The 26739-nt window shown below is 46.1% G+C and overlaps 1 protein-coding gene across 1 annotated transcript in view; it reads right to left on the minus strand.

Moving 5' to 3' along the window:
• AXIN1 (axin 1) overlaps nucleotides 1-26739 on the minus strand; it is a gene marked incomplete at its 5' end in the record, with an annotated part of 82561 nt that overhangs the window by 18744 nt on the left and 37078 nt on the right. The window contains 2 exons of the mRNA XM_082490720.1: nucleotides 5587-5683; nucleotides 12619-12759. Coding sequence (XP_082346846.1) covers nucleotides 5587-5683; nucleotides 12619-12759 — 238 coding nt within the window. The remainder of the gene's footprint in view (nucleotides 1-5586; nucleotides 5684-12618; nucleotides 12760-26739) is intronic.

Below are 26739 nucleotides of genomic sequence, written 5' to 3' on the forward strand. Positions count from 1 at the left end.
TCATGGCCTTTGATGAAGTGCAGCATCCCAAACCCAAGTCTCTCCCGAGCCCCCAGCAGCAGCAGGCGCAGAGGCTGAAGTTTGCTAACCTGTGTGTTCGAGTCCTGTTATGATAAGGTGGTTCCCTCCAGGCCCGGCAATGCCTGAGGTCCACAGCTCTGCCTCTAATGAGGATCTGAAGACATTAATGGTCACTGCTGTGTCCAGGGAACTCGTGATAAGACGATTTTGGTCTTTTACAACTAATAATTCAGCATGTTTATCCACAGTCTCTCAAAGTCTGGAGGTGATTGAAGCACAACTACAGAAATGAAAATAATCAAACCTAAGAATCTTTAGGATTAACTCATTTTCCTCTCTCTTTGATAAACCACTGCATCTGCAAACCCCAGTGCCCCATCCTTGAAGCTTTCCACTCAGCACAACAGCTTGCAGAAGTCCTCAGCAACCTGTTCAGGGGTGCAAGATGCAGTTCCCCCTGTGAAGCTGTCTCTGAAAGGGTCTCCCTGACCATCCAAGTCCAATGCAACTGAAATAAACCTCACTTCACCCCACGGACACTGGTTGCACATGCCCTATGTTGTTCTGGTGGGTACCCATAGCGGTGATTCACAGAAAGCTGGCAAGCAGGACGATGCTCTGAACATCACCATGGGTCTGACTTTATTCCTAGCTCAAAGGATGAGCTACACAGACTTCCCCCAAACTAATAGTATTGCAGAATAATGAATGCAAATTCCCTGTGCTGAAACAATACAGATAACTGCTGAGTGCTCTCTCTGTCTCCCTGGACAGCAAACATGGACTGCACTGACCTGGTTCAAAAGGCTTACGACAACAAAGTGTTTGAAACTTTTATCAAATGATGGCCCTGGCTTTGGAAGGGAGGCATGTTCCATCAAAAACCAGCCAGGCTGAGCCTGTGCCTGGAGGAGGATTCTTCAGGGCTTCAGGATTTTGAACATGCTCCAAGCTTCCCATGGACATACGGAGCCCTACCAAGGGAGTCGTAAATAAGCTGTTTATTGTTCTGAAATCAGAAGGGCTCCGAGTGCTTTTGTTCCAAGTAAAGGGTGCAGCGCTCTCCAAGAGTTGGCTCGGTTTGGAGGATCCAGACCTCCAGTCTGGACCTGAATGAGACCTCTGGCCACCCTGGGTCAACAATTCAGAAAGGAAGCGCTTCGTTTTTAAAGAACTGTTTTATCTACAGTTTTGTTATCTGATGTTTTATTTAATTATCTCTCTACTTTTATGTAATGCCATCAGTTCAGACAGGTCTGTCCAGAACGAAACCATGCTGAGTAGGGGAGGTTGCAGGGGACAGTGGATGGGAGGCTGCATACCAGACGGGTTGGCAAGAAAGACACTGACCTGGTCCAGATGGAGCAATCTTTCCTAGTGATAGCTGTGAGGAAGGATTTCTTGGGGTACCTATCACCAGAACACTGTCCTCTGTCCTTGATATGCACAGCATCTGAAGCTCTGGTATATATGGGAAGAATCAGCCTGCTAAGAACACGAGATACACAAGCTCTCTGGTAGTTCAACTTAGCACCTGCTTATCATGTTTTCTCCTTCTTTTCTTGGAGCTGATGGAGTGGGAGTTGCATGGATTTTAGTCTGTGAGGCAGATGCAGGTCTTGGGGGTTTGATGGATTTCACCTTCTCTGAGAAAACTGCGGTTTGAGGACCAAGTTGCACATAAGAGCCCACCAGCATCCTACATGTGTGGTTTTACTATGATTTATATGTGAAAAGGCAGAAGTGGAAGAATCTCCCTGTGGCTTGAGGGTTGCCCTTGGGAAGAATAAACCTCAATTGCTCTGAGATGAAATAGGAAGCTTTCCAATGTTATCATTGGGTAGGTCTCTAACCAGCCCCAGGGAACCACGGGTTGGGCTGAACCATTTCTGACAGATCCAACTGGGCTAAAGAATTCTGTGTTGGTAAATCTCCCTCTTCTACAGGAGGTTTGATGCCTCCATGACACTTGAGTGGCCGATGTTAGATCACAAGTCAGTCTTGGAGATGAAATGAAGATAGCAGGCTAGAGAACCCAAGAGAAAAGAACTTCTGAACCTCCAGTTTTCCCACATTAATAATGCATTCCACTGTGACATACGTTTTTAAAGGATAAATGGTGTTTCCATACCAGAAACACCTGTGGGAGAGCTCGTGGATAGCTGGATTTTAGCATCCACTTTAGCAGCATGCAGGGATCAGCAAGGAGTCCCGCTGCTGCAAGGCATTTGAGGAAAAAGGCACAAAATGGCTGATGGGAATTCTGAGTAGGTTCCCAACTAGCAGGAACGGAAAGTTCACTTAGCTGTAGTTACCCAGGGCTCCTCCTGTACACTCCTCACTTGGTACAGCAGTGCAAAGTGGTCACTCAAAATCTATTCTACTCAAGACCTCTAAGCAAGCCACCTCTGCGCAGAGGACATCCTTCTGGGGAAGTTCAGCAATCAGCCTGACCCATTCTGCTGATGCTTCTACTTTTTTTAATTCTCACGTGGGAATAGTGTAAAGAGCTGCAACATCCTTGATTGTGGGGCAGGATTGGAGAGCTCCAACCTGACAATCAAGAACATCACAAAATGGCTTCTTTATGCAGTTAAACAAACAAAAATAAGGAATCCCAAGTCTTACTTGAGGTTGGATTTTTCTGAATTTGTTAGGAAAAAGGAGCACCTCCCATCCTCTCCTGGGAATGGATGAATGCCAGAGCTGGGGTAAAAACATTGCGATAAAACAGGTATGGCCCTGCATCCTCTGGGCTTTCACCCTTCCTTTGGGAGCTCGCTTGCTCTTTCCTTCCTTCGTGCTCCAACCCAACTCTGCTCGAACTCAAGAGAGAGATGGAAAACCACATGAAAAGCAACACTCACCCGCTGTGTAACGGGCTCCCGTGAGAGGCGCAAAACGAAGGTCTTGCTGCCTGCTAGAGACCCTCTCCACCCATTACATTCCTGGGCAGAGCACCACTTCACAAAACACAACTTTTCCAAACTTATCGAGCATTGGTGAGTTTGTACGTGTGGAATATGCGGAACACAGCCATCCACGCACCAGGATCTCCTGCTGCATAGCGGGGCATCCTACATAAGCAGCACCTGCCTGCGTTATTTGGAGGCGGCACGGCTGTTGAAACTAGCAGGCAGTCTCCTATGGACATATAATCACTACAGTTTATAGCTTCTGGATGTAACTAAAAGTGCTGCTATTAAAAGCAATAGAAGATGTTTCAGAATTTTGCGCAATAGCCCCATAACTCATTTGTAAGGGAATGGTAAGGTCTCTAAAGGACTTGTGAAATGACTTTTCGGAAGTAGAAGGTTCTCTACTATCACTAGGAAAACATGCCATGCATTCTGCAAGCGCTATCAGTACGGACTCTGGCTGCGCTGGTCAGACATGAGTCCATAAAGACCTTCACTCAAAGGCTGCAATTTAGTCATTGCTACAGGTTTAAAAGCAAGCTAACCACCAGGTCCAGGCGGCTGATGGAGACTGCTTTAGCTACGGGCTGCGAGACAGCCTAACCACCGGCTCGAGAAAGCAACACTCGAAGAAACATTTGCATGGCTCCCTGCTAATTAGGGAAGTTTAATTCACTAAGCGTGCAGTTAGAGGTGATTTTAAAAGACTAACTTTATAACATTTCACACTGGTGTTGTCAAAACATATTGTCTAATTACCTTCTCCTTTCTTGGCTGATTGATAAGCGAGGGCAGAGCAGTGCCTCTCTGAAGTCGATGCCAATTCTGTGTCAGTAATTGGCTGGCAGGAGGTGCCAGAGTGTCTGAACTAAACTTTTATTCCCTGGAGAAAGACTAGAACTAACTAAACTTCTCAGTCCTCCGCTCCCATATAAATATGCGTCAGGATGCCTTTTTCCCTGGGACTTAAAATTACAGTGCAGAATCTAATGGGAACAGCGGATGTTTCACAGAAAAATCCTTGTGAAGCATCTGTGTGTAGTTTAGGAGGAATATGTAATTCTAAAAGACCGTGTAGATAAGTAGGATAATATAAAAATTTATAAGCAGCAGGTGGCCAATTTAAACCTTGTCGTCCCCCCCCCCCTCCTTTTAACTAGTTTCCAAAAAGGTCGATAAAATTTAATGCTAAGTAAAACTAATTAGCCTGCAAGGAACTGCTGCTGGAATGACACTTATTCAGTTCAACAAAAGAAATGTTTGGCAGATGGAAGTTCGTTAAAGCAGAGCTCACTATACATATTTAATGCTCCATACTCTGAGTTTATAACCTGCAGTTCATCGAGGCATTGCCAGTGCACACGATCAACAGAAAGCCACTATTATTTTTATCCAAAAGGTAAAGCCACTGACAAGCTTTGAAGTCGGAGAATATTCACTCGGTAGTTCCCACTGTTGGGGAACAGCAACAACAACAACAACAAAAAAATAAAGGCCAAGCTTTCAAACTTCAACTCTAACAAAGCCGTGCTTACAGTAAAAACGGCATCAAGTGAAATAAAAAGGCACCCAGCCAGCCTTTTCAACAGTGACCACACTGTGAAAGCAACTGTGTGAAAAGAGAGGTGGCTGAGCAAGGATGGCTAGTGAGCGTCTGCAGCCAGGGCTTTTATTGTCAACCCAGTGATCAAAGCACAGGAGACCCTCTTAAATCTAAGGAAAATAATCTAATTTAAAAGGCAAAACAAAGAGTGGTGGTTTTGTTGTGTTTTTTTTTTTTTTTTTTTTTTTTTAAATCAGATTAAAACAAGGGTGTATTTCTGCTGGTATTGTGCTGCTTTGAGCAGGCAGGATGAGAACAGCTGCGCCAAGTTTGGAGGCACTTCTGGAAAAAGCAGATGGAGGCTTTTTTTTCCTCCCTATTTGATTTGTGCTGGAGTCCAGCTGTCCAAAGGGGAAAGAAGCACCTTTATTCCCCGCTAGACATTAAATGTCACCTGTAACTTCTCACAAAAAGAAAACAATAATAAGCAGAGCTGCAGATGGTGCTGCAGAGCCCTAGCAGGTACGCTTATCTTCCAAAGCTGTTTGCTTACCTGGAGCAACCAGGGAGACAATATCAGACAAATGAAATACTTACCCCTGCACCTTCTTTGCTCTCCTGCCTCCTACCCCCAGGCGGGCTTTGCCGAGTCCTTGAGAACAGGTTACACCTCCCTTTGGCTGCCCAGTGCAGAAATACTGCTCGGGACAGTTGCATTTCTCCCCAGTTAACCTTGGCTGAGAGCTACCTCAGCCTCCACGTCCAATGGCCTCCTACACCTTCCACAAACACCTCCAGCTCACCCAAGGGCACATAACCTGCTTGCAGGTAGATGCCAGCCAGTGCTTTCATTCTCCTCCAGGAGAAACAATCGGCTACCGACTGATCGATTAAGAAAAATTACGTGTTTTGGGCAGCCCTGGATGATGAGTTTGGCAGAAGGCTACCAAGCGCTTTCTTAGCATGGTGTATTTCCATCTTAAAACATCCCCAAATGGACACAGCGCTAAGGGGGGTTAAACGCGAGCAAGCAGAGCAACTGCACGCTAGAGATCTCACATATTTTGCATATTTACCTCTGGGGAAGGAGATAGTGCTACTTACAGGAATGTGAGGTAGTGGCACACGTCCATTTGCTTTGGCACTTTCTTGCATCTCTCTGCGATGCTGCTTTCGGAGTCTGTACGGTGGGATCCCATCTCTGTCGGAATAAAACAACACCATGTTCTGCTTTAGTGCCTTTCTCTGATACGTGATGTTCGTTTAAGCCTCGCCGCCACACGCTGGCAGGTAGGAAACCTCTTTACGTTTGAGAAAGGTTTTGCACGGCCAGGGTGAGCCCAGCAGAGCAAGAGGAACCCGTGGGGGGAACGATGCTCACCCAGGTCCCTGCACCAGCAGTGCTGTGGCACTGGGTGCCGGGGGGGACTTACACGGCATCCTCTGGGAGCAGAGCGAGGCAGGGTTCCTGCGACCGCTGCCCTAGGCAGAGGGCAGGGAGAAGGACTTGGACTGCATCCTGGTACCTTTTATAGTTGGTTGCTTTCTACAATAGAGTCTGTAATGTACACAGTTAACCACAGGGCAGGCTAGAAGGGGGAGGAGGAGGAGGAGTGGGAGCTCAGTGAGCATCTACACCAAGGGGACCTCGGTCAGGGAACAAGGTATATATTTTTAAGAGAGCGTGACAACTTCTCAACTGGCTTATCAAAGCGAAAGGGTAGGCTCTGCTGCTCTTGAGACGATCTGTAGCTCAGACTGAAATTATGGGCTCGATACTGGAGTTATGGTGGGGAAGAACCTAGCCCTTGCCCCAGAGGAGGCTGGAGGAGGTTAGGGAGGGATGCCATGGGCAGTGACACCCAAGCGAACCAGCTCTGCTCGGGCTTGTGCCCTTGCTGAAAAAGCTGGTGACGGAGGTCTCTGCAGAGGAAGGAGACAGTGGTGGCAACGATCCTTGGTCCTGACAGATTGGGAGCCGCGTCTGTGGCTCTGCTGTGAGCTGGGGGACAGTGCAGACCTGATCCACTGAGCCACATGGAGCCCTTCTGCAAAGGTGGGGGCTTGGGTGCACGTGGGTCCCAGCAACGAGGGGTCAGAGCCACCAGACTTCGCCAAACACTGCAAACCATCACTGGTTGAGTATAATTTCAGGTGAAGAAAGGAACTGCGTTTTTGTTCTCATCATTGCAACCACCAGGCTTACACCCAGGGACGAGGAGAATGTGAGTGAGGTGGAGCTCAGCTATGAGATAAGGACACAGGCCCATGTCCTGGTGACACCAGGTTATTTTGAGAAAAATCAATGAAGGCAAAACCAAATGCTAGCCCGGACCTTGGCAATTTGGATTCTTCCTTTTTCATTTTATGTATTTCCCTGATTCAGTAAAAGTCACTGCTTGGGAAAGCCGTGCAATGCCACAGAAACGGGTGGAAACGAACGGAGGGGTTTGGTTTGTCACAAGGACCAAGGAACTTCCACGCACAGGTGCCGTCTCCTTCCAACCCCACACCACTCCAAGCAGTGCAAACCGGCCAGTCCCAACGCATCTCACACCAACAAGATGTTTGCACAGGCCAGATGTACTTAGCACCTACCTCCCCCCCCCCTCCCCAACCCCAAATGCCAAGCACAGCTGCTTCTTGAGAACAGAAGCCAAACAGCAGATTTTTAAAGTCGAGATGCCATTTGGCAAGGGAAAGACAATTTCCTATGGTGTTTTGCCTGCAAACCTCGTGAATTACAAGCACCAGCCTGTGCAAGGACGGTCGCCATCAGCGATCCTTCCCCCTCCCGCCGTGCCTGCTGCCCCGCTGGCACTCTGGGAACGCGGGCGCAGGCAGGATCGCCACCAAATTACATCAGACGAACACAATTTCATGCAGTAACCCAGGTATTCAAAATGAAACACCATTAAAATAAAATAAAACCCGTGATTAATGACAAGTGCTTTTTAGTAGGAAGACAAATGAGAGAACAGAAAATTAGGCAGGCTAATTACAGCTCTGGCTAGTGGCTGCAGGTAATGCGGGAGGAGGAAGAGCGTGTCTGGGAGCATCACCTCCGCTGTGCCCGGCAGTGACACCTTATGGGAGCAGAGCAATTTCCCCAAGCGTTGCTATACCGACAGGCGATTACGATAGCTTTCATTAGGTGGCTTCATTTTCTTTAATGACGAACCTCCATTTGAAAAAAAAACCCCATAACTTGAGAGTCACAACGGTTAAAGAGTTTCATTGCATCACGACGCGGCTTTATCCAGGTTGGATGACAACAAAACAACTGGCAATTTTTACAGGAAAAAAAAACCCACCCAAATCTGGGGGATTATTTTAGCCATCGCTGGTCGGCATCAATAGACAACATTTCAGCTTAACCGCTGCACAAACCCCAGGTGCCAGAACACAACTTGCACGCTAAAGCCACCCGGCCATTCGCGGGAAAAGCGGCATTATATTAGAAGGTGCAATTTTTCTTTCTTTCTCTCTCTCTCTTTTTTTTTTTTTTAATTCTCCCCAGCAGCAGTCCCAGCGGAAAGAGCGACTTTTGTTCCCAGCACAGTAGCGAAAGGCTGATAATGGCCTCTAATCTATCCGGCTTCAAACACATGTTCAGCCCCGCTGTGTTGCCTTTGATGTCATTTTAACTAGATTCCCCAATGCCACCTCTGAACTTGGAACATTCCTTCGTTCAATGTACTGTGCCAACTCAACCAGAGGAAGCAAATTCAAAGATAAGCACTTTAATTTTATCCCAACAAAACCTTATTCAATAGATGTGGGGGAAAGCAAGGAAAACCAATACCATACTTTTGTTTTCCTTTTGTCAGGTAGCTTGCTTTGAGATATTTTCAATAGATAGAGAAATAATATATATGAAAAAAAAAAATCAAAACTTTTTAAGAGCACATCTACTTATAAAATAAAACTTTCCCAAACTGTTTTTCCTTGTTTCATCACATGATTTTCTCTAGCACCAGAAAGCTCTGTGCTGAAATGCAATGGGGGGAGTAAGAGTACTTCTACCATCTATTTAATGATAATGCACTTGGTTTGCTATTGGGGAAACATGGGGGCTTCCTCTCCGAACCGAAACGACCTGCAAGAGCCTCTGGTGAGCCCGGAGGTTTTGCTGTGGCTCTGCAGTTGGACTCTTGGAACAAGGGCTGCCCTTGCTACTCCATAGACAGCCTCCAAACCCAACCATTAAGCCTAACTAGTTGGAAATCATCACTGAGGATCTTTTACATTAAAATGCTGCTAAACTTGTTTAAATATAGCAGAACCCAAGGTCATTCTGGATCACCGGCCATAGGAAAGACAGGAAACAAATCCACAGCGAAGCTGATATTTTCTACCAATTACTCTTATCAAAGCACCACTGTCACCGAGAGACCTTTCTCACATAAAGAAGCACGACGGGAAAATAGCCAGACATTTTGGCCAAAGGCCAGTCATCCGCAGAATAATATTTAATCCACAAGGTTTTTTGAAGGAGTAACCACTTTCCTGAACCCCTGTATTCCGGGGAATAGCCAGCCTTACTCTGGGGCAGGTTTGACTGGAATTGGGGAAGAAGGAGCACCCCTCCGGCCAAGCCCACCAGCAGCAAGGGCTTCCCAGCACCCGGGGGAATGCAAGACAATGAAGATAAGACAGGACGCATGGTAAGACCAAGAGGAAGGAGTATTGCTGTTCAGTTGGAGCATAACACTGGGCTAAAGAGAAGACATTACCTCTTGTTTACCCATCTAAGCTGTTGCAGAACTAAAGAGAAGAAAGATAAGGACCTAAGGTCTTTCTGCATCTGAACTGGAACATCATGTGGCAATTTAATGCATTTCAGCTTCTGCCTGTTGTCTTCCTACCTAGATATGCCTTAATTTCCCTTGTCTTTGTTGTGACCCCCCCAGAGGCTGTCTCCTCCACTTGGGGAAGATGCTGTCCACGTGTGAGGTTATCCAAGAAGCCAAGAGCAGTTCAGGACACACCGCAAACACCGCTGCAAGCCTGGGGTGGGCTCTGAGCAGCTCGGGGTGAGGCAGAATCCCAAAGCCGCGACCCACCACTGACCACCAGCGGTGAACGACTCAGCCCCACCTGTGGCCATGGCATACTTGCTGGGCTAGCGCTCGCCGGAGCTTTTCACCGTGTCCTCTCCAGACCTTGCCTCCACACAAACTAGCTAAAAAAAACACAGCTGCCGTGCCGATTATAAAAACAGGTTCGAGCAGAGAGGACCAGAGCTGTTTTGCCTACAAGGGCAGAGGAATTCGTGTGACACAGGAAGACTGAAAAATAATCAGTGGAGCGCAGGCATTTAAGAGCAATGTTTTTTAAGCCACTCAAAAAGCAAACTCCTCCAACAACAGGGACTGATAACATATTTGTTATATAAATTCAACTCATTACAATAATATTTAACAGTGTTTGGAAAGACATCCTGTTGAAAGTTTGTCTTTTAGGCAAGCGTGCTTGTAGCTGGTACCACAGAAATGACTTTAAAAAACACTTTGGTGAGCTGGGTGCTCCCCAAAAGCCCGTGCCTGCCTCCTTTTGCCCCAGTTCAGGAGACCAGACGGCCAGAGCATTACCCAGGTCTTTGCTAGCAGCTTTGCATAGCTGGGCTGTGCTCGCAGCCACATCCAAACCCTGCTTTGCCGTGACCAACACAGTATCAAAGCTTGGAAAAGAGCTGGTGACAATTGCAATGCATCAGAGTACAAGCAACCGCTCAGCGTGTCTGCCTTCTCCATCGGCTTGAGTTGGCCAACACTGAAAGAGCACACCGTGCATTGAGCCATGCTCTCTGCGCGCCCGCCTGCTTTCCCCATTTATTAGCACTCCTCAATTAGCCGACATTTGCATCCCGATTGTCTGGACGCACTCTCCTCTGATGGCAGGTCATGGAGGTTTCCGCTTTGGGATCACACCCCGTTCACGGGCTGCCTTGGAGCAGAAGCCAGATTTCTTCATTATTGAGCTTGACTGCTGAATGTAAACAGCAGACATAGGGAAGAACCTTGCTCATCAGCAAATGAGGCTTTCGCTGCCATTTTCCTTAGAGGAGGCCTAAATTCAAAGCACCGAGACATGCAAGTCTTGTCAAGCAGCAGGAGTCCCTTCTTTAACTTGCGTCTGGTTGTTCTTCATTTTTGCTGCCTTGAGCAATTCTGCAAAAATTCCTTTGAAACTCGGGAGGTAGATAGGTTCAGCAATGCCATGTAAAAACCGAACAAAACCTGGTACTGGAGTTTTAAAGGACATAATGAAGAGCAAGTGTTGAAAGCAGACAGAGTCTTTGTAAGCCAAAGGTCAAGGCTGTATGTCCAGAATCCCAATTTGCGGATCAATCTGCATGCATCCAGTATGAGATGCACAGAAAGAAAGATGACAGGTTTACCCTTATGATTTTTGAGGCTTACTTAAAATGAACTGCTGAGATTGGGCTAGTTATTAGCAGAAGGCAGCGCATGTATCAGTGGTAATTAAAGTCCTAGAAGCAGCCTATGGTGGGCATAGAAAGGATAAAACGCCTAAAGGAAAAAGAAGCAAAGAATAAAGAACGCATAGGATGGCCAAACAGAAATTATTCTGCCTGTGAAAGAAATAAATTATGGCTACTGAAATAAAAATTAAGAGGGTGAAGAACTCTGGCATAAATGATCACAACTCATTGCAGGTATAACCGTCAGTGCAACCCCATGAGCCTGCTGGACCAGTGGAAAGGAAGCGCTAAAAGCTAATTAATTCTGAAGAGTTCTTACATCTGTCTCTCCTGATAACAAGAAGTTACATGACCCCTGCTGGCTTCAGAGTACTCCTCCATATAAACTGATGAATACGAAGAATCGCAGAAGGATGTGGCAAAGCAGCTGGATTTGTATCAAACTGAGCCTTTAATTAGTAGTCCTCTACAGCTTTCAGGCCCAGAGGCATCCTCTGCCTCCCATGTCCCTTTGGCCAAGGTCTGCCTCCTCCATTTTGCAACACGATGGATAAGGTGTGAGGAGCTGGTGGCAGTGAGCAGAGCTGACTAAGCAGCTGCTCCTAAAAGGCTCCAAGACTCCACAGAGCCAGGCACAACCACGCTACCGGCTTGCATAGCGCCACCGCAGCAGACACAGAAGCTCCCTTACCGCGTTGCACGTTCACCGGCTCACTGTGTTAACAGAGGGGGGAAATGTTGCAGCACCCATTAACAACATCCGCGACACAGGCTGGAAAGTTTCTCCAACAAGGTCTGACAGCTCCTGACATTGACACCGACACTAAACGAGCCTCTTGGAGGACTTTGTGTTTACAGCACTGCCGTTAATAAAATCCTCTCCTAATTCTGTAAACCTGTCATCTTTCGCTTGAAGAATCAAAGGGTTTCTACTCTACAGAAAGACACTTTGCATTTGCACTACTAAAAACAGACCAAACATTGAATATTTTTGCCCAAATCCCTTTTTTTTTTTTTATCACAGAGATGCAGTCACAACAAAATCTCACAACCCCTTTTTTCTCCCTTTGCAGACCATCTTTAGGGAAGGCATCTCATGGGTGAGATACGGGGCACTGTCAGGAAGGTTCGAACTAGAAAAAAGCAAAGAAAATTTGGCGGGAGCTTACCGGTACAAGTTGTGTTAAAGTGTAGTGGTCACCAGACATAAACTAGAACTGGTCAGTCATCAATCCTACTAAAGAGCACTCGCAGACTGAGCACAGCTTGGCAGCAAAAAACCTCAAGAGGAGAAGCACCCAGGTAAGTAGAAAGCTCTGTTTGACATCCAGAAGATACTACATCTCAAGTCACTTGCCACAAAGCCACCCAATGTTTCCAATATTTTTTGCGCCTGGCCAGAAACGTCGCAGGAACTCCTACTGAGCATTGTTTATTTTAGTTCGCTCAAACCATTTGATGTTGCAGATGCTCCCAACACTGGCAAGGCTGAGTAGCCTGCACAGTGACAAAACAACCCCGCATGAAAACAAAGCGAGAATGATCATGACCTTGGTCTAGTCAGATATTCCCTCCAACACCAGCTGTGGCAAAGCCTCCCCCAGACCAACGCAACAGCAGCACCGCCACTTAAAGAAACAAACATGCTATTGTCCCATGTATTGTCCCACCAGATTGGAGTTACTTACACGCTGCTGTCCGTCAGCGACATCGTATCAGCATCACTGGACATGCTCTGCTGCTCGCTGTCGTTGGCACTGGTCGCTGGTGCCAAAGCGTAGCCCGTGTTGACATAGTAAGGGTTAACAGGCTCTCTCCACGACCCATGCCTGCAAGAAGAATAAGAGAGTCAAATTAGAAAGACACAAACTTGACCATACTGTGCACCACTGGGCAGGAGGACTCTGCCTGAAGCCCCAGCATCACTCATAGGCTACAGAATAAGCTGTGCTCATGTTAAGGTTGCACTGATGGAACCAGGAACGATTTGACTCATAACTGGAAGCAAAAGGGAATCATGGAGGAATTAAGATGATACTGTTAGAGACAAAGAAGGGAGGGAGAAGACTATATGGAAGAAGACCAGCTCCCATCAGGGTTTATGGTGTCGACCAGCTAAATGCTTACCATTGTCATTCTATGAGCAAGGCAGGACACCTAAAAGCAATACCTAGACAGTAAGACAGCATTTTTCTGAGTCAAATCAGGCTTCTTTCCACTCTTCCAACTGCAAGGGATGTGTAGCATGGCTCACACATTCTACGCTTGCTTTTACATCCCTCTCTACTCTAACGTGTTTGCTGAGGGAGGGAGGTAAAGCAAGAAATGGCTGTTGCTTACAATGCAGTACCTAAAGCTGACCTCAAACGTCACACTCAGGTACATCAAACACTTGCAAATTCCACCAGGAAGGACCATCTAATCGCAGCGGCTTTTCCAATGGGCAATCTGGCTATGGATCTGTGGAGGCTACTTTGTACACAACCACATGCCTTGTCCTGCAGACGGGTTATTCGAGTATACGTGCAAGCAGGCCAACCTCCTCCTCTTAAACAAAAAGTAGGAAGAGAGACTGCCTGCATGAGCTAGCTTGGGAAGCCAGTTCCTTGCTCAGGACCTGCATGAACGGTAAACAGCCTGTGGAACGATTCTGCCACTGGCATCGAAGAGCTACAGCTGCCAACGTGCCTCCAGCTCCACTACACCGCAGGACAGTAGGGCCACGCTGGCATCTTGTTGTCACGGCAAGTCATTTTGTAATTTGCCAGAAGGAGGAACAAGCTGAAAGGTTCACACCAACACAGCATCATTTAATCCCCCACTACTCTGCGTGAAGAGCAGCATTTGTAAGATATCCTGAAGTTGATGAATTCCTGGGTTTTCCAAGCTCTGTTACCAGCTCCGAAAACCAGAGTCCTGTTTTAATTCAGCTCACAAAGTTCATCAGCATGATCTTTTATTTAGTAACTCAGTAACCGGCACCTAGTTGATGTGGTTTGTAATGAACCTTGAGCAAACACCTCCAAGGAGGACATCATGCAATTTGTGCTTCCCCGTTCTGCTGTGAAAAGCTTTCCTGGCTGTACTGCAGTGGTCAAAGTCCTACAGACAACAGAAACCAGTCCCTGCCCTGATGAGTTTACATTTAGATAAGGCAAAGAAGCCCATGAGAAACGCACAGATGGAAGGACCGGAGGCGAAGACACCAGCAAAGGGAAAAGCTGGCAGTTTCCGTGTATTTGCACAGAGTATGAACACAGGATAGCCACTGCGTGACCTGGGACTAGCAGACAACCCATTTAAGGTAGAGGTCTTCAGAATGATTTATGTATAATATGGTACTCGCTGTACAAGGATGGAAGCATTACCAAAGTATTTTAAAACCCGAATTTGACAGGGGTATAGCCTTCAGCCAGCACAGCGCTCGTACAGCTCCTATTCACAGTATCCTTCAGCTCCTAGAAACAGAACCAGCCAATTTTCCTTGTAATACACGGGGCCACGGATGTTCACTGGTCACTAAGAAAAATCATATTGGTTTAGGTCAGTTATGGGGTCAGTTAGAAACAAATTACCCTCCTATGCTCACAAAGAGAAAACTAATACTTTGCTTGCCACAAGCCAACAAAAACACCCAGATATTTCTCCTCATGGGATGAAGCTTGGTGCAGTTGCAGAGTGGTGCAAAGAGCACTCAAAATGGAGTCAGCGGAGGTTTTTCACGACTGTTTGAGGCAAAGGGAGCCTTGTGAGGTTTCTCCATGCTCAAGTGCAGCACAGACTCGGTTGCATACAAATGCTTATGGGCACCTTGAGATGGCGAGTCACCACGGACATCTTCTAGCACACAAACTTTCTGACTGTCACTGTAAATGTGCACTGGAGCAACCTTATTTCTATATTCCATCAGATTTCAGAACAGCTTTCTAGGGCAAATATTTAAGGCTGGAAATAATTTGAACAAGTTCACCCTAAAAAGCAAAGCATAATAAGCGAAAACCTTATCACCTCCCCCTTCACCAGTTCTCCCCTTGCATAATGGTCAGTTCTGAACATTAAAGGAGCGCTGTGCAGTGCAACCCTCCTGTCGCATCCAATATGACAGTTGTGTGATGGAGGCTGATGTAACCTCTTAAATTGAGGCAGGAATGATGGACAGCTCAGGCCTTCCCTGCGGGCAAAGAGCAGGATGTTTTTTGGATAACCCAATTAAAATATAGCATCGACTTCTAGTGGACCTTCTGCCAGGACTCTCTGGATGAGGCATGGATTATTCTAGCAGTATATTAAGAAAGCACTATGATATAGAGAATAAAATGCACAGATCAAGCAGTTTCTCCTTTGTATCTGCTGATACAAAGATAGAGCAGCAGGGAGCATCTGAAGAGTTCGTTGGGTATGGATCTGAGATGGCTGAAGGAACCAAGAGCGAGCAGATGGGTGCCGGGTGGTCCCCGGCCACTCCGGAGGAGTCGCGACGGATGGGCTCTCCTGCAGCACTCCACGGCTGTGGGCTTCCCACTGAAGATGCAGGCAAGAGTTTGGTCCCAACTGTTGTATTCAGCTAAAATTACACACTTAAGCATGTATACAACAGGGATTACTTCCATTTTAGCTCTGCCTCTAATACATCAATGAAAATGTAAACTTTCAGTAAGCGTAAGTAGACGGAAAGGGTATAGGATTTCAAAGCAATCATAACAGGTTACATTACTTTTGAGGAATCCATCTGTATTCAATCCTCCTCCTAATGTTCCCTCTCCCTGACAACTCTCTTCAGCTGGCTCGTATCACTATTTGAATGTTTTGTGCCGTGCCTCTGAAGAACGCTTTCAACATCTATTAGGAGGAAAACATTAAAGGAACATGGAGTCTAACAAAAAAAAACCCCACAACTGGTCACTTCTGATCTGGGAGGGGAGGCTGCTTTAAAAGGGATACAGGCACACTCAGAGCAATTTGAAATGTCAGCTAAAAACCTCACATACGGAGCTCTATGCGCTGATAAGGGTGATAAAAGGGAAGGTGAGCATTTAAAGTTAGACTTCACAAAAATTCCTGCAGACTTCCGGGTTTTTGTTTCTTTTTTTTTGGTGGAAAGAGCAATGAACGGTTTTGAAATGAACATAGAACATTTCACACATCGCAGAAATAAAGCTGCACGTCTCTTCTGCACCTCTCAGTTGCTCAACCCTCAAAATAATCACATAGGGAACAATTATAATAGAGATCACAGCGACCCAAGTAAGTCAACCTGACCAGCTGCCTTTTCTTTGCATAAAGCCTTCCACTGATCCCTGTCAGTTCTGGTAATGCTGACAAGGGCCAAAACTGTTGTAAAAAAAACAGCAAGCATCTCCTTGAGGCTTCCTTCTACCTGTTCAGTTTAGTTTGCATGTTGTCTTGGCTGCACCCCATCCCCAATACCTCAAATCTCCAACTCCTCCAAACAAGACCAGAACCACAGCACCACCAGATCTTGGAGCTTCAACGTAAGTGAGAAGAGAGGTGAGATCCTCTTTGGTCCTCTTGCCCTAACTGGAGTTCCCACTGCACTGCAAGTCCCTAAGGGCATCCTTCTCCTTCCGGCCTGTGATCCCCAGTCTCCTTCACACAGCTCCACCTGATGGCTATTTCAATTTTAAATCAAAGATGCAAAGTCTCCAATTTTTGTCAAATGTAGGGCTGACATGCTCTGGGGAAGAACTGCATCACCTTCAGAATCCACAGTGGGAGAAAGATCTCCCAGATCCTGCCTGCAAACCCAAATCCACACGGCACTCCCTTCAGTTCTCAACGCTTACGTACCTCCTTCACTGATGTTCTTCATCAAGCATGGAAAAAAATACTAAGGCAAGAAGGAAACTTCCTTGGGGGTGAAAAGGCCTGTAGGCAACTAAGTTCTGTAGAATTTAAATTTTCACTGGAGGGAATAAATTGCACAACACTCTATTGGCAGGTCTGTGAGTCTTAGTTTTCCCAAGTCTGCAAGTAGTTCCAGTGTGGCTGGAGCAGCTCCCAGTCTAACAGGAAAGCTGATCAGACCCATCATTTTTCATTGCTACCATCTTCTCCAGCTCTAGTACTGAATTTTTATGACACTGACATTTTCTGGAAGAAAATTTTTACTCAAAAGAATTTAAGTTGTGATAGAACCCAGGCAGGCTGGCAGTCCTCCTCTTGCAAGGGTTCTCCACCTGCCTGACCCTGAGATAAGTGTCTCTCCAAACTCCATGGTGGCACACTGAGGCAACTCCAAATCCCTGCACTATCCAGGAAGCAGCATTAGATGAGTAAACCCAAGAGATAAAGACTCATGAAGCTGACAACCACAAAACCCCACTGCATTCTGCTTACATTCCCCTAAATAGCACTTCCAGAAGATTTCCTGCCATGACATACTCTACCTTTGGTCACCAGGGTTTGGGTGAGCAGCTCATTTGTAACATGAGAGAAATCCCATTTTCTAGACAGCTTGAGCCATGAGGCAGCTGATAATTACCCAAACTCCATGAGTTGCCTTGGAAAGCTCCAAGCTGCAGAAGTGGGGCTGGGGGTACATCCCAAAATGGGATACCCCAAAATGGGCTCTGCAGAAACTCAGGACCTCTCACCACAGCTGACAACAGGTCAGATAGCTGCAATACCCTCCCTCCTGCACAGCAGCAAGGAACCTCGCGGCAGGACACGATTCCTTCTTTCCTCTTTTGGTGGGTGGTGTTCGAGCTGAGGGATGATGCCCAGAGACCACAGACCAGGGCTGCAACTCAACCAGACCCAGTTACCAAGTCTCTGCGCTCTCACCCTGCTTTTTCACACCAACTTCTGACAATTTTGTTTAAACTTTTATAGTCCTGGATTTTTAAAGATTACTATTTCTAGAACTGTATTTGCATGAAGAAACCAGGCCTACGCCCTACAATTATTTAGTGTCTCTGGTCATTTTGTCTTCATGATTGGGAGGATGCACTCTAATGCTGAGACATCTTTCCAGCTCATTATTTTAATATCTCCCATTTATTTGGTGTGAAAAAAAATTAATTCTTTCATTAAAAAAGTTATGTACTTCCACCTAAGAGAAAAAAAAAAAAAAGAGCTTTAAAAAATGACAGCTCACTGAGTCTCTGGCTGGCCAGACACAATCAAGCAGAGCTCCCTTACTTCCCATACTGACACCTCCCAACAAGCGGGTGACTGTCACATCCTTCATGCAATACCACATTTCATTATCACGACCAGTCAATCAAATTAAAAGGTGCATGCGTTAGCTTATGATGTACGAGCTGAAGCAAATCCCTTCAGCATATTTAAATAGCACGTGCTGACAAGAGTGTCCGAGTGGCAGGGTCACCTTTAAACAAGGGATTAGAACAGCATCCACCAAGAAATCTGATTTATCAGATTACATTGAAGAGAGGACCCGATGGAAACTTATTAACTAACTTTATTTTTAAGGATCAGGCCTAGCTTTAAACTATTACAACTATCACCCAACAAAGAGAACAGGACCAGTGAGACACCACGAACTGGTTTTTGGCCAGACTGAGCTCTGTGGCTTTGGCAATCAGATAAGGACAGTTCATCAAAACAATAAAGAGGAATAAACGACTACCAGAGGATTCTGAAGGACCACCGAGAGACTATAATCATAGAATTATAGAATGGTTTAGATTGGAAAGGACCTTGAAGATGATCGAGTTCCAACCCCCCTGCCATAGGCAGGGACACCTCCCACTAGACCAGGTTGCCCAAGGCCACGTCCAGCCTGGCCTTGAACACCTCCAGGGACGGGGCCTCAACAACCTCTCTGGGCAACCTGTTCCAGTGCCTTACCACCCTCAGAGTGAAAAACTTCTTCCTAATGTTTAATCTAAACCTACCTTCTTCCAGTTTAAAGCCATTCCCCCTTGTCCTATCACTACGTGCCAGAGTAAAAAGTCCTTCTTCCCCAGCTCTCCTCTAGGCCCCCTTTAGGTACTGGAAGGCCGCAATAAGATCTCCCCGGAGCCTTCTTTTCTCCAGGCTGAACAGCCCCAACTCTTTCAGCCTCTCCTCACAGGAGAGGTGCTCTGTAATGAGCTCCCAGAAAAGTAATGAACATGTTAATCATTTTTTGAAAACCTTGTGAATATGTATACCTGGCATGTATATAAGCTGTATAACTAACCCTTTATGGTGCGCACATTAGGAGGAGCGATCCCCTGTGCGCCCAGTGCTGCAATAAAGAATACCTGCTTAATAGTCACCGAGACTATTGAGTCCTGATTTCAGCTTTTCACGGCATCAACATCAATCTACCACCTGAACAGAAAAGTCTCCGTTTCCAATCCATGGTACCAACAACTGTCACAAAAGTTGCACCATACTGGGTATAAAACTATTAGAAATGTCCCAAAGCATTCACAGCGGTCCCCAATACATCATCGCGGGTATGTTTTGGAGCTAAGAACAAAATGTCTATGAAGATGCAAAGTTGAAAACCTTTACTCCTGAATGGATTTAACCAGCACGAAAGATGTAAAGTCTGTTCACAACGTTAAAATTGGGGATTTAGCTGATAATTTGATTGCAAATCCTTGGGGTTGCTCCACTTAAAACTCTTCCCAATTACTCTGGGTACGCAGACACTGCTGTGCATCTCAACTTTATCACTGCCAATGTCAAGCTAATCACATGTGTTCTAGGCAAGGGCAGCTTCTTCAAAGATCACATCAATTCTGGACAAGTTAATCTGTTCTTTGAGGTCTCCAGATGGCTCTTGCCAAGAAAGTTCACTTCCAGCCCTGCAGCCGGCAAGCACAGCGGCCCCGGCACTCTGCAGAGCATTACAAAGGAATCAGATCAAAGTTGTGTCTTACAAAAAAATGAAATCTGAAGTTTGAAAAGCAACAGCAGCCTGTCACTTGTAGGCTTAAAGACGACTTCTGCATGCTCCAGCTATCAGGGAATTTATGATTACAGTCTGGCTTTTAAAAGATGATGAAAAAACCGACGCTCTTTAGCGCTCCTTGCCTTTGCAAATCTGTATCTTCTTCCGTGCTTATTCATCCTCCCACGCTGGAGGAAGAAGGGAAATAAATAAAAACTCAACCAAAAGTACAGATAAGGGCTCCTCTGCTCTTTTATTCTAAGGCATTCAATTCCATTTTAGGAGTACACGGAGATTATTTTATGGGGAGCTTCAGTAATTATTGCAAAGTATTAAAGTACAGTTACAAAAGCTAAACCCAAGATCTACCAGCCCAAGTTTCCAATTTCTCACTCATTTTTTCTCACGCATTTACCAAGGACATACTACTTCTTGGGCAGGACTAAGATACAGAAGACACACTCATTGAAACCAGTAATTTAGATCACAGGATACAGCAAGGTGGGTGAGAAAAGTGATTTAGAATTTGTCAGAATCTAGGAAAGAAGCTGAAATACAATTGTTTGCCTTGGATAGGCTAAATAATGTGGCTGTATTGCCCTATTGCCACCATAGCCTTCTTAGGCTTTCAGACAACCGCAGAGCAAGTCCCTCAAGATTTCATCTGACCATGCATCTGCGAATAAGCTCTCCCAGGTTCTGCTTTCCTCCTTCCCAGCAGAGGCAAAGCTGTGCTCATTCACTGCCCCAATGTAGTACTACATTTTGTCCGCTAGTTACAGATCTAAAATCAAAACTGTAAAAATATAATTCTGACACACAACAAATCTAGTCCTTCCTAAAAACAATGCACATCTTCCCTAGAATAAGACCCCAAACCCTCATTTATTTAATAGCTCAACACACGAGAAACAAATTAAAATAAAAGAAAAAATATGGGCAAAACAATGTCTGCACATCAATTAACAGGACGCTTGGATGATCTTGGAAATAAAGTGAACGTTGCAGAACATTTTGTTCCATATCTAACAATAACAGGTGTCTGCTTAGACTCATTTCAACATATTAGTCTGAATTTATACTATAATATTAGTCTGAATTTATACTATAATATAGTGGGGTTTTTTGTGTGTGTTTTTTTTTAACATGGTGACATGATTAATATAAATCGTTAGCCCTTATGAAAGGCTGACATTAAATAGGGACATTTACCATAAAATATACAGGATATTTGGCCACATCAATTGTGACTGAACAAGAGCCTTACTGCTTTGGAGCAGCCTGGCTCCGTCAGTCATTCGAAAGCCTCTGTAGTGACTTAAGGAGCTACAAAACCCGGGCAAACCCAGCATCTCCTGTGTGCATTTTGGATATCCAGGGTTTATTGCTCCCACCTGTAAGCCACATTCACCTCCGTGCCATGGCCTTTGGCAGACAAAACTCCATATATTTTTAATACTTATTAGAAGGGATGGAATCAAGCTTGCACAGGGATGTGCCGAACATCCCTGCTTGTTGTGTGGATCGTTACATCAAAGTGCATCCTCAACACAGTGAGAGGACCTTGAACCTCCTGACACCTCCAGAACAGAGAGTTCCTGCCGAGGACAAGGGGCCTAAGGAGGAATGTCAGAATAGTAGCATCCATGTGCTTTAAGGTCACATTGTGCATGAAAATAAATACAAATATTTTTAAATCACCTGTCTACATGAGCCTTGGAGTGTGCCCGGGAGGTTGGGTTCCCATCCCTGGGCAGGGGATGCTGTCCTCCAGCATGCTCCCAGTGTGCTCCAGCTGCTGACAGGTTTGGGTGAGAACCAGCCCACAGCAAACCCCCCGATACAAGTGGGAACCCAGTCCTCACCCCCCACTTTTTGACCCATCCAACGTGCTCTCCCTGGGCCATGGGGCTCGCTAGCATGGACACGGGCATTAATGCAGTCTCCTTTCCCCACGCTTAAGCTGAGAGCTGGGAAAAATTTGGCAACAGGCTGATAGGCAGGAGCTTTCCGCTCTAATTGGGTTCTCAGAGTGAAATGACATCTATGTTTAATATGGCAAGTGATTTTACATATATATATGTGTGCGTGTGTGTGCTTAAGTGGATGAACACACAGATTAGCCATTTCAGACAGCATGCAGCAGTGCCAGCTCCCACATCTCTGCTTTCCTGGGTGATTCTCCCAGATAAATTAGGGCCGGTGGAGAGGAGGAACCCTCTGCAGAGAGCTATGGGGGTTTCTGCACGGGCTCCTCTGCTTTTTCCCAGGGGTCCCCCTTCCCTGGGAAGGCAGGCAGGGCGGCTGGGAGACGTAAAGGAGTCGCAGAGAAAACGGTTCTTCCCAGAAAGGGCAATACAACTATCACATTGCAGATGTAAAAATACCAGCGAACCCCCCAACCGTTCAGAGCCTTCCACGTCACGTCAAGCGAGCGACCATCCGTCCCTTCCTCCCGCCCTGCCGGCAGCCTGGGATGCTGCTCCCTCCGCAGATGAAATAAGCAGCCGAAAGCGTCTCCCAGGTTTCCAGCTGCGGGCTGGCTGTGCAGACACCCACGCAACGCGGCTTCCAGCCCAGAGCATTCCCCTTGCCCACGCGGCAAGGGCCTTCATGGAATAAATTACTTCCAAATGCCTGCCTCTGAGGTGCGAGGAGAAAGGGAAGCCCAGGTTTATACCTGGGTCTGCTCATAACCTAAAGAAGGCAGCAACGCCCCTTAAAAACACCACTGCCTGCAAACTATCAAATTAATCCCGGGATTTCAACAGCTTTTCTTCATTATTTTTCGTCTCTACCAAACCACAAATTTACTTAATGACTAAACCAGGCAAGCCAGTACTTTGTTTTCCAGACAGCGGGAACCTTTCTAACGGGATCCAGGTTTTCAGAAAACACATTTACCTAACGTCATGCAAGGCAGAGGGTCCATTTCCGAGATGCGTTTGATGCTTTTTTTAACTTCTCCAAACCCGCCGGCATCGTGGTCGGGGCATCTCCAAGTCCTCAGCCCAAGGAGAGGCGCTGAGCGGGGTGAGGAGGAATACAATAAGAACACTGTGTTCCAGGAATGATTGAATAAAGGCAAGAGCATGCTTTTGGCGAGCAGGATTCAGCGCTGTAACTCCGGCTGCCGCTTTTCTTCTCCATCTGAAGCAACGTTGTTTGTCCACGCTTCCCCGAAATGGAAAGTATTTCCTCCTGCCTGTTCGTTCCAAGGAAAGATCTGAGGAGACCTGGTATAACCAGGCAGAACTGGGGATTCTCCAGTGCCTCAACTCTTCTTTGCCAAAATTTCTGCTCAACAAGAAAGGCCTTACAAGAAAGAAATTACGAGCAGATTTCTCTGCAAGCTCAGTAACTTAAGACCAGGGCCTGTAGGATGAGTAAGTTTTTGGACAGGAACAAAGCATCCATCTTTGGCCAGTGACTCCAGACCATTCCCCTCCTTCCCACGTACTTATGGAGCCTCTGGAGTGTTCAAGAATATGTGATGTGGCAGGGACATCTACAGGTACGTGGACCACGTTGGGGAATGGGAGCCATTGGAATTAAAGGGCAAATAAGACCGCCTGGGCTCAGCCCTTCCTTACATCAATGAAGCTTTTCAGGAGGGCACAAACCCCAGCACTGCAATCCGTTGTCTGTATTGCTTTCAGGAACAAATTTCTCGATACTTAAATCACACCAGTGGTGTTGCTGACAGCTGAAATGAAAGGGGAAGACATGCAACTCACGGGGGCTCCATTGGACAAAGAGTAGTGGCAGCTTTGACATTAAACTGCGTCCTTGTCTCCCTGGACCACGTAACATAACGTCAGCTGAGCCACATGACCGCAGACTCCCCAGCCTCACTTAAATCCTCATGAAAACTCAGCACTCATTACCAATTTATTGCCAACAAACTTGGTGTCTTAACAAAATCACAAATTTAGGTGGCACAAGCAACTGGATGACGTAATATTTTGAACATCTATGAGGCACCTGACTTAGCACCTCAAAACCAGTCAGGTTTGTTACCAAAGACCTTTCATGAAGCTCTACTAATGATGAGGTGGGTAGGACTACTGAGGGACCCCTAGCAATAATCCTGAACGAAAAAAAAAAAGCTTTATTTCACTGAATAAGGTCTGGCTCATTGACGCACATGAAACGAAGAGGTCTGCCTCCAAGCAGAGTCACTCACCAGTATCTTAACTCCTACAGAAAGGATCCAAGAAACTCCCCCAATTGAACAAGAACCTTTGAGATGACCGAACTCCGACCTCAGCTGGTAACAAAACCCAAAAACACGGAGGGCTGGCAAGACCTGGCAGAGATAAAGCTGAGAGTCAGGATTTAATAGTGCTCCCAGAGGGGAGATGCAGTTGATTAGAAACATCCTAATCTTCTCTCTCAGCGTATATTAAAGGTCAAGAAGTGGGATCAGATATTGGCAGCACATGAAAAAACAACTCAGCTGAGCAAAAGACCTTCACAAAGATGTTTCATACCTTCGCATTAAAAATTCCTGCAAAGCCTTATTTAGCTTTACTTCTATCTAGGGAACACATTTAAGTTTAAAGTCAAGAGACCATTAGATCGGGGCAGAAAAGAAGATTCCCCCTCATGAAGACTTCTGCCTCCAATCAGTACTTTATAATGAGCAGGAGTTCATACGCATCAGTTGACTGCAACCATGACAGAGAAGTAGGTCTCAGAAGTACAGCACCATGAAACAGAGCTTCTCCAGCAGTCCTCTGGAGTCTCACAAGCTCCCCAAATGGGGTCATTAAAGGATACTCGTCGGATCATGTTAACAAACGACAGGCTGTATCAACAACAAAATACTGGCACGCTGCAAAAAGCTTTTAAACTTGCTCTATCGTTTACTGCTCAGCTCTGAAGAGATGTCAGCATCACAGTAAATGTATAAATCACAACTCAGTCTGCTGATCTCTATCGGCAGCCCGTAGTCTGACGTTGCCTTCTCAGCTCCAACTGACCTGGCTGATATAATGCAGTGGTTGGGGCAAGGTGAGGGTGGACTGAGTCATGCTGTCCTTCTGACAAGGTCCATTAGAGGCTGACAGCAATGACAAGTCCCCAGAAGAACTGTAGTAACAATAACCAGAAGGAATGAACCACACAGAAACCGTGTCTAAGAGAGACAAATGCTGTTAAAAAGGATCTTTCCTTTTCTAGAGATACTTATTTTTTCCTCTTTTAAGAGTTTAGCAGACTAACAGCACATATCTTGCCACTGTCCCTAGAAAATAGGTATACAGAGGGAAGTTAGTCTTGCGAAGATGCTACTGACAGCCTTCCTTTTAAATAAGGACTAAAGTAACCTTTCCTTAGATGGCGCAGAATGAAGTCTTCCTTTGCAGTCCTACTTTTGGGACAGCCACCAATCCTTGCACCTCCAGCAAGACCTGGAAGCCAAACCATCAATTGCTGCATCGAGGTCACACAAAGTCATATTTAAAGATAACGAATGTAATCGGCTGATTCGGTTTCTCATTTCTTGTGGCTGTACTTTTACAAACAGATCTAAATTCAGTGGCTGACTGGCAAACCAAGAGCAAAGAATTCAAGGGTGAGAAAGATGGGGATCAGCATCTGAAGCCAGCCAACACAGGTCGGTTAGCAATCCCTCTTTACTGCGTATACCTTGACCATAAGTAGAAGGGCCCTGTTGGGCATACTCTGCTCTTGAAGGTGACAACGTCTCCAGAGGCATTCACTAAATAGTTCACGGTGCGAGAACCTGTTCACCTCATTTGAATGGATTTTAAAATGTAGTGAAAAACAGCTAAAGGAGGCAGGGAAGGAAAAAGAAAGTAAAACCAATGAGTTGCTTACAGTAACTTGCACAGGAGCTCACAAGGTAGCTCCTGGGATACTGTAACACTAGAACGTCCAGCTAAACTCCAGACCAGAGGGGAGATGAAATACTTTTAACTGTAGTGCGAGAGGGCGAGGGAAGCTGTTGGGATGGTTATACACACACTCCATGTCATTACCATATCACAGAATCACAGGATTTTCAGAGTTGGAAGGGACCTCTAGAGATCATCTAGTCCAACTCCCCTGCCAAAGCAGGATTGCCCAGAGCACATTACTCAGGACTGCATCCAGGCGGGTCTTGAAAATCTCCAGGGAAGGGGACTCCACAACCTCCCTGGGCAGCCTGTGCCAGTGCTCTGTCACCCTCACCGTAAAGAAGTTTTTCTGTGTATTTGAATGGAACTTCCTGTGTTCTAACTTGTGCCCATTGCCCCTCCTCCTGTCACTGGGAACCATTGAGAAGAGCCTGGCTCCATCCTCCTTCAACCCACCCTTTAGATACTTGTATGCCATGATAAGGTCTCCCCTCAGCCTTCTCTTCTCCAGGCTAAAGAGTCCCAGCTCTCTCAGCCTTTCCTCATAAGGCAGATGCTCCAAGCCCTTAATCATCTTAGTTGCCCTTCGCTGGACTCGCTCCAGCAGTTCCCTGTCCCTCTTGAACTGGGGAGCCCAAAACTGGACACAGTATTCCAGTTGTGGCCTCACCAGGGCAGAGTAGAGGGGGAGAATGACCTCCCTCGACCTACTGGCCACACTCTTCCCTATGCAGCCCAGGATTCCATTGGCCTTTTTGGCAATAAGGGCACATTGCTGGGCCATGGATAATTTACTGTCTACCACGACCCCCAATGGTACCATGTCTGGCCACTGCACAGCGAAGTCCTGTGCTTGTATTTTCTCGGCGCACGCTACAGCAGGTGAAACTTGCTTGTTGATACGCCTTATGCAATTTTTCTGTTTTGGTTCTCATCCATTAGAACAGGCAGATATATGGGCTTTTACCTTTATTATACAAATTCCACAGTATCTTTTCATCTGGTATGCATTATTGTGGGGATATATACGAAGTACCACATCCATTTAAAGTGCTGTAAAGGAGCTGTTTGAACTC

Source organism: Vanellus vanellus (genome assembly GCF_965231255.1).
Source record: "Vanellus vanellus genome assembly, chromosome: 14".
Classification (NCBI taxonomy): domain Eukaryota; kingdom Metazoa; phylum Chordata; class Aves; order Charadriiformes; family Charadriidae; genus Vanellus; species Vanellus vanellus.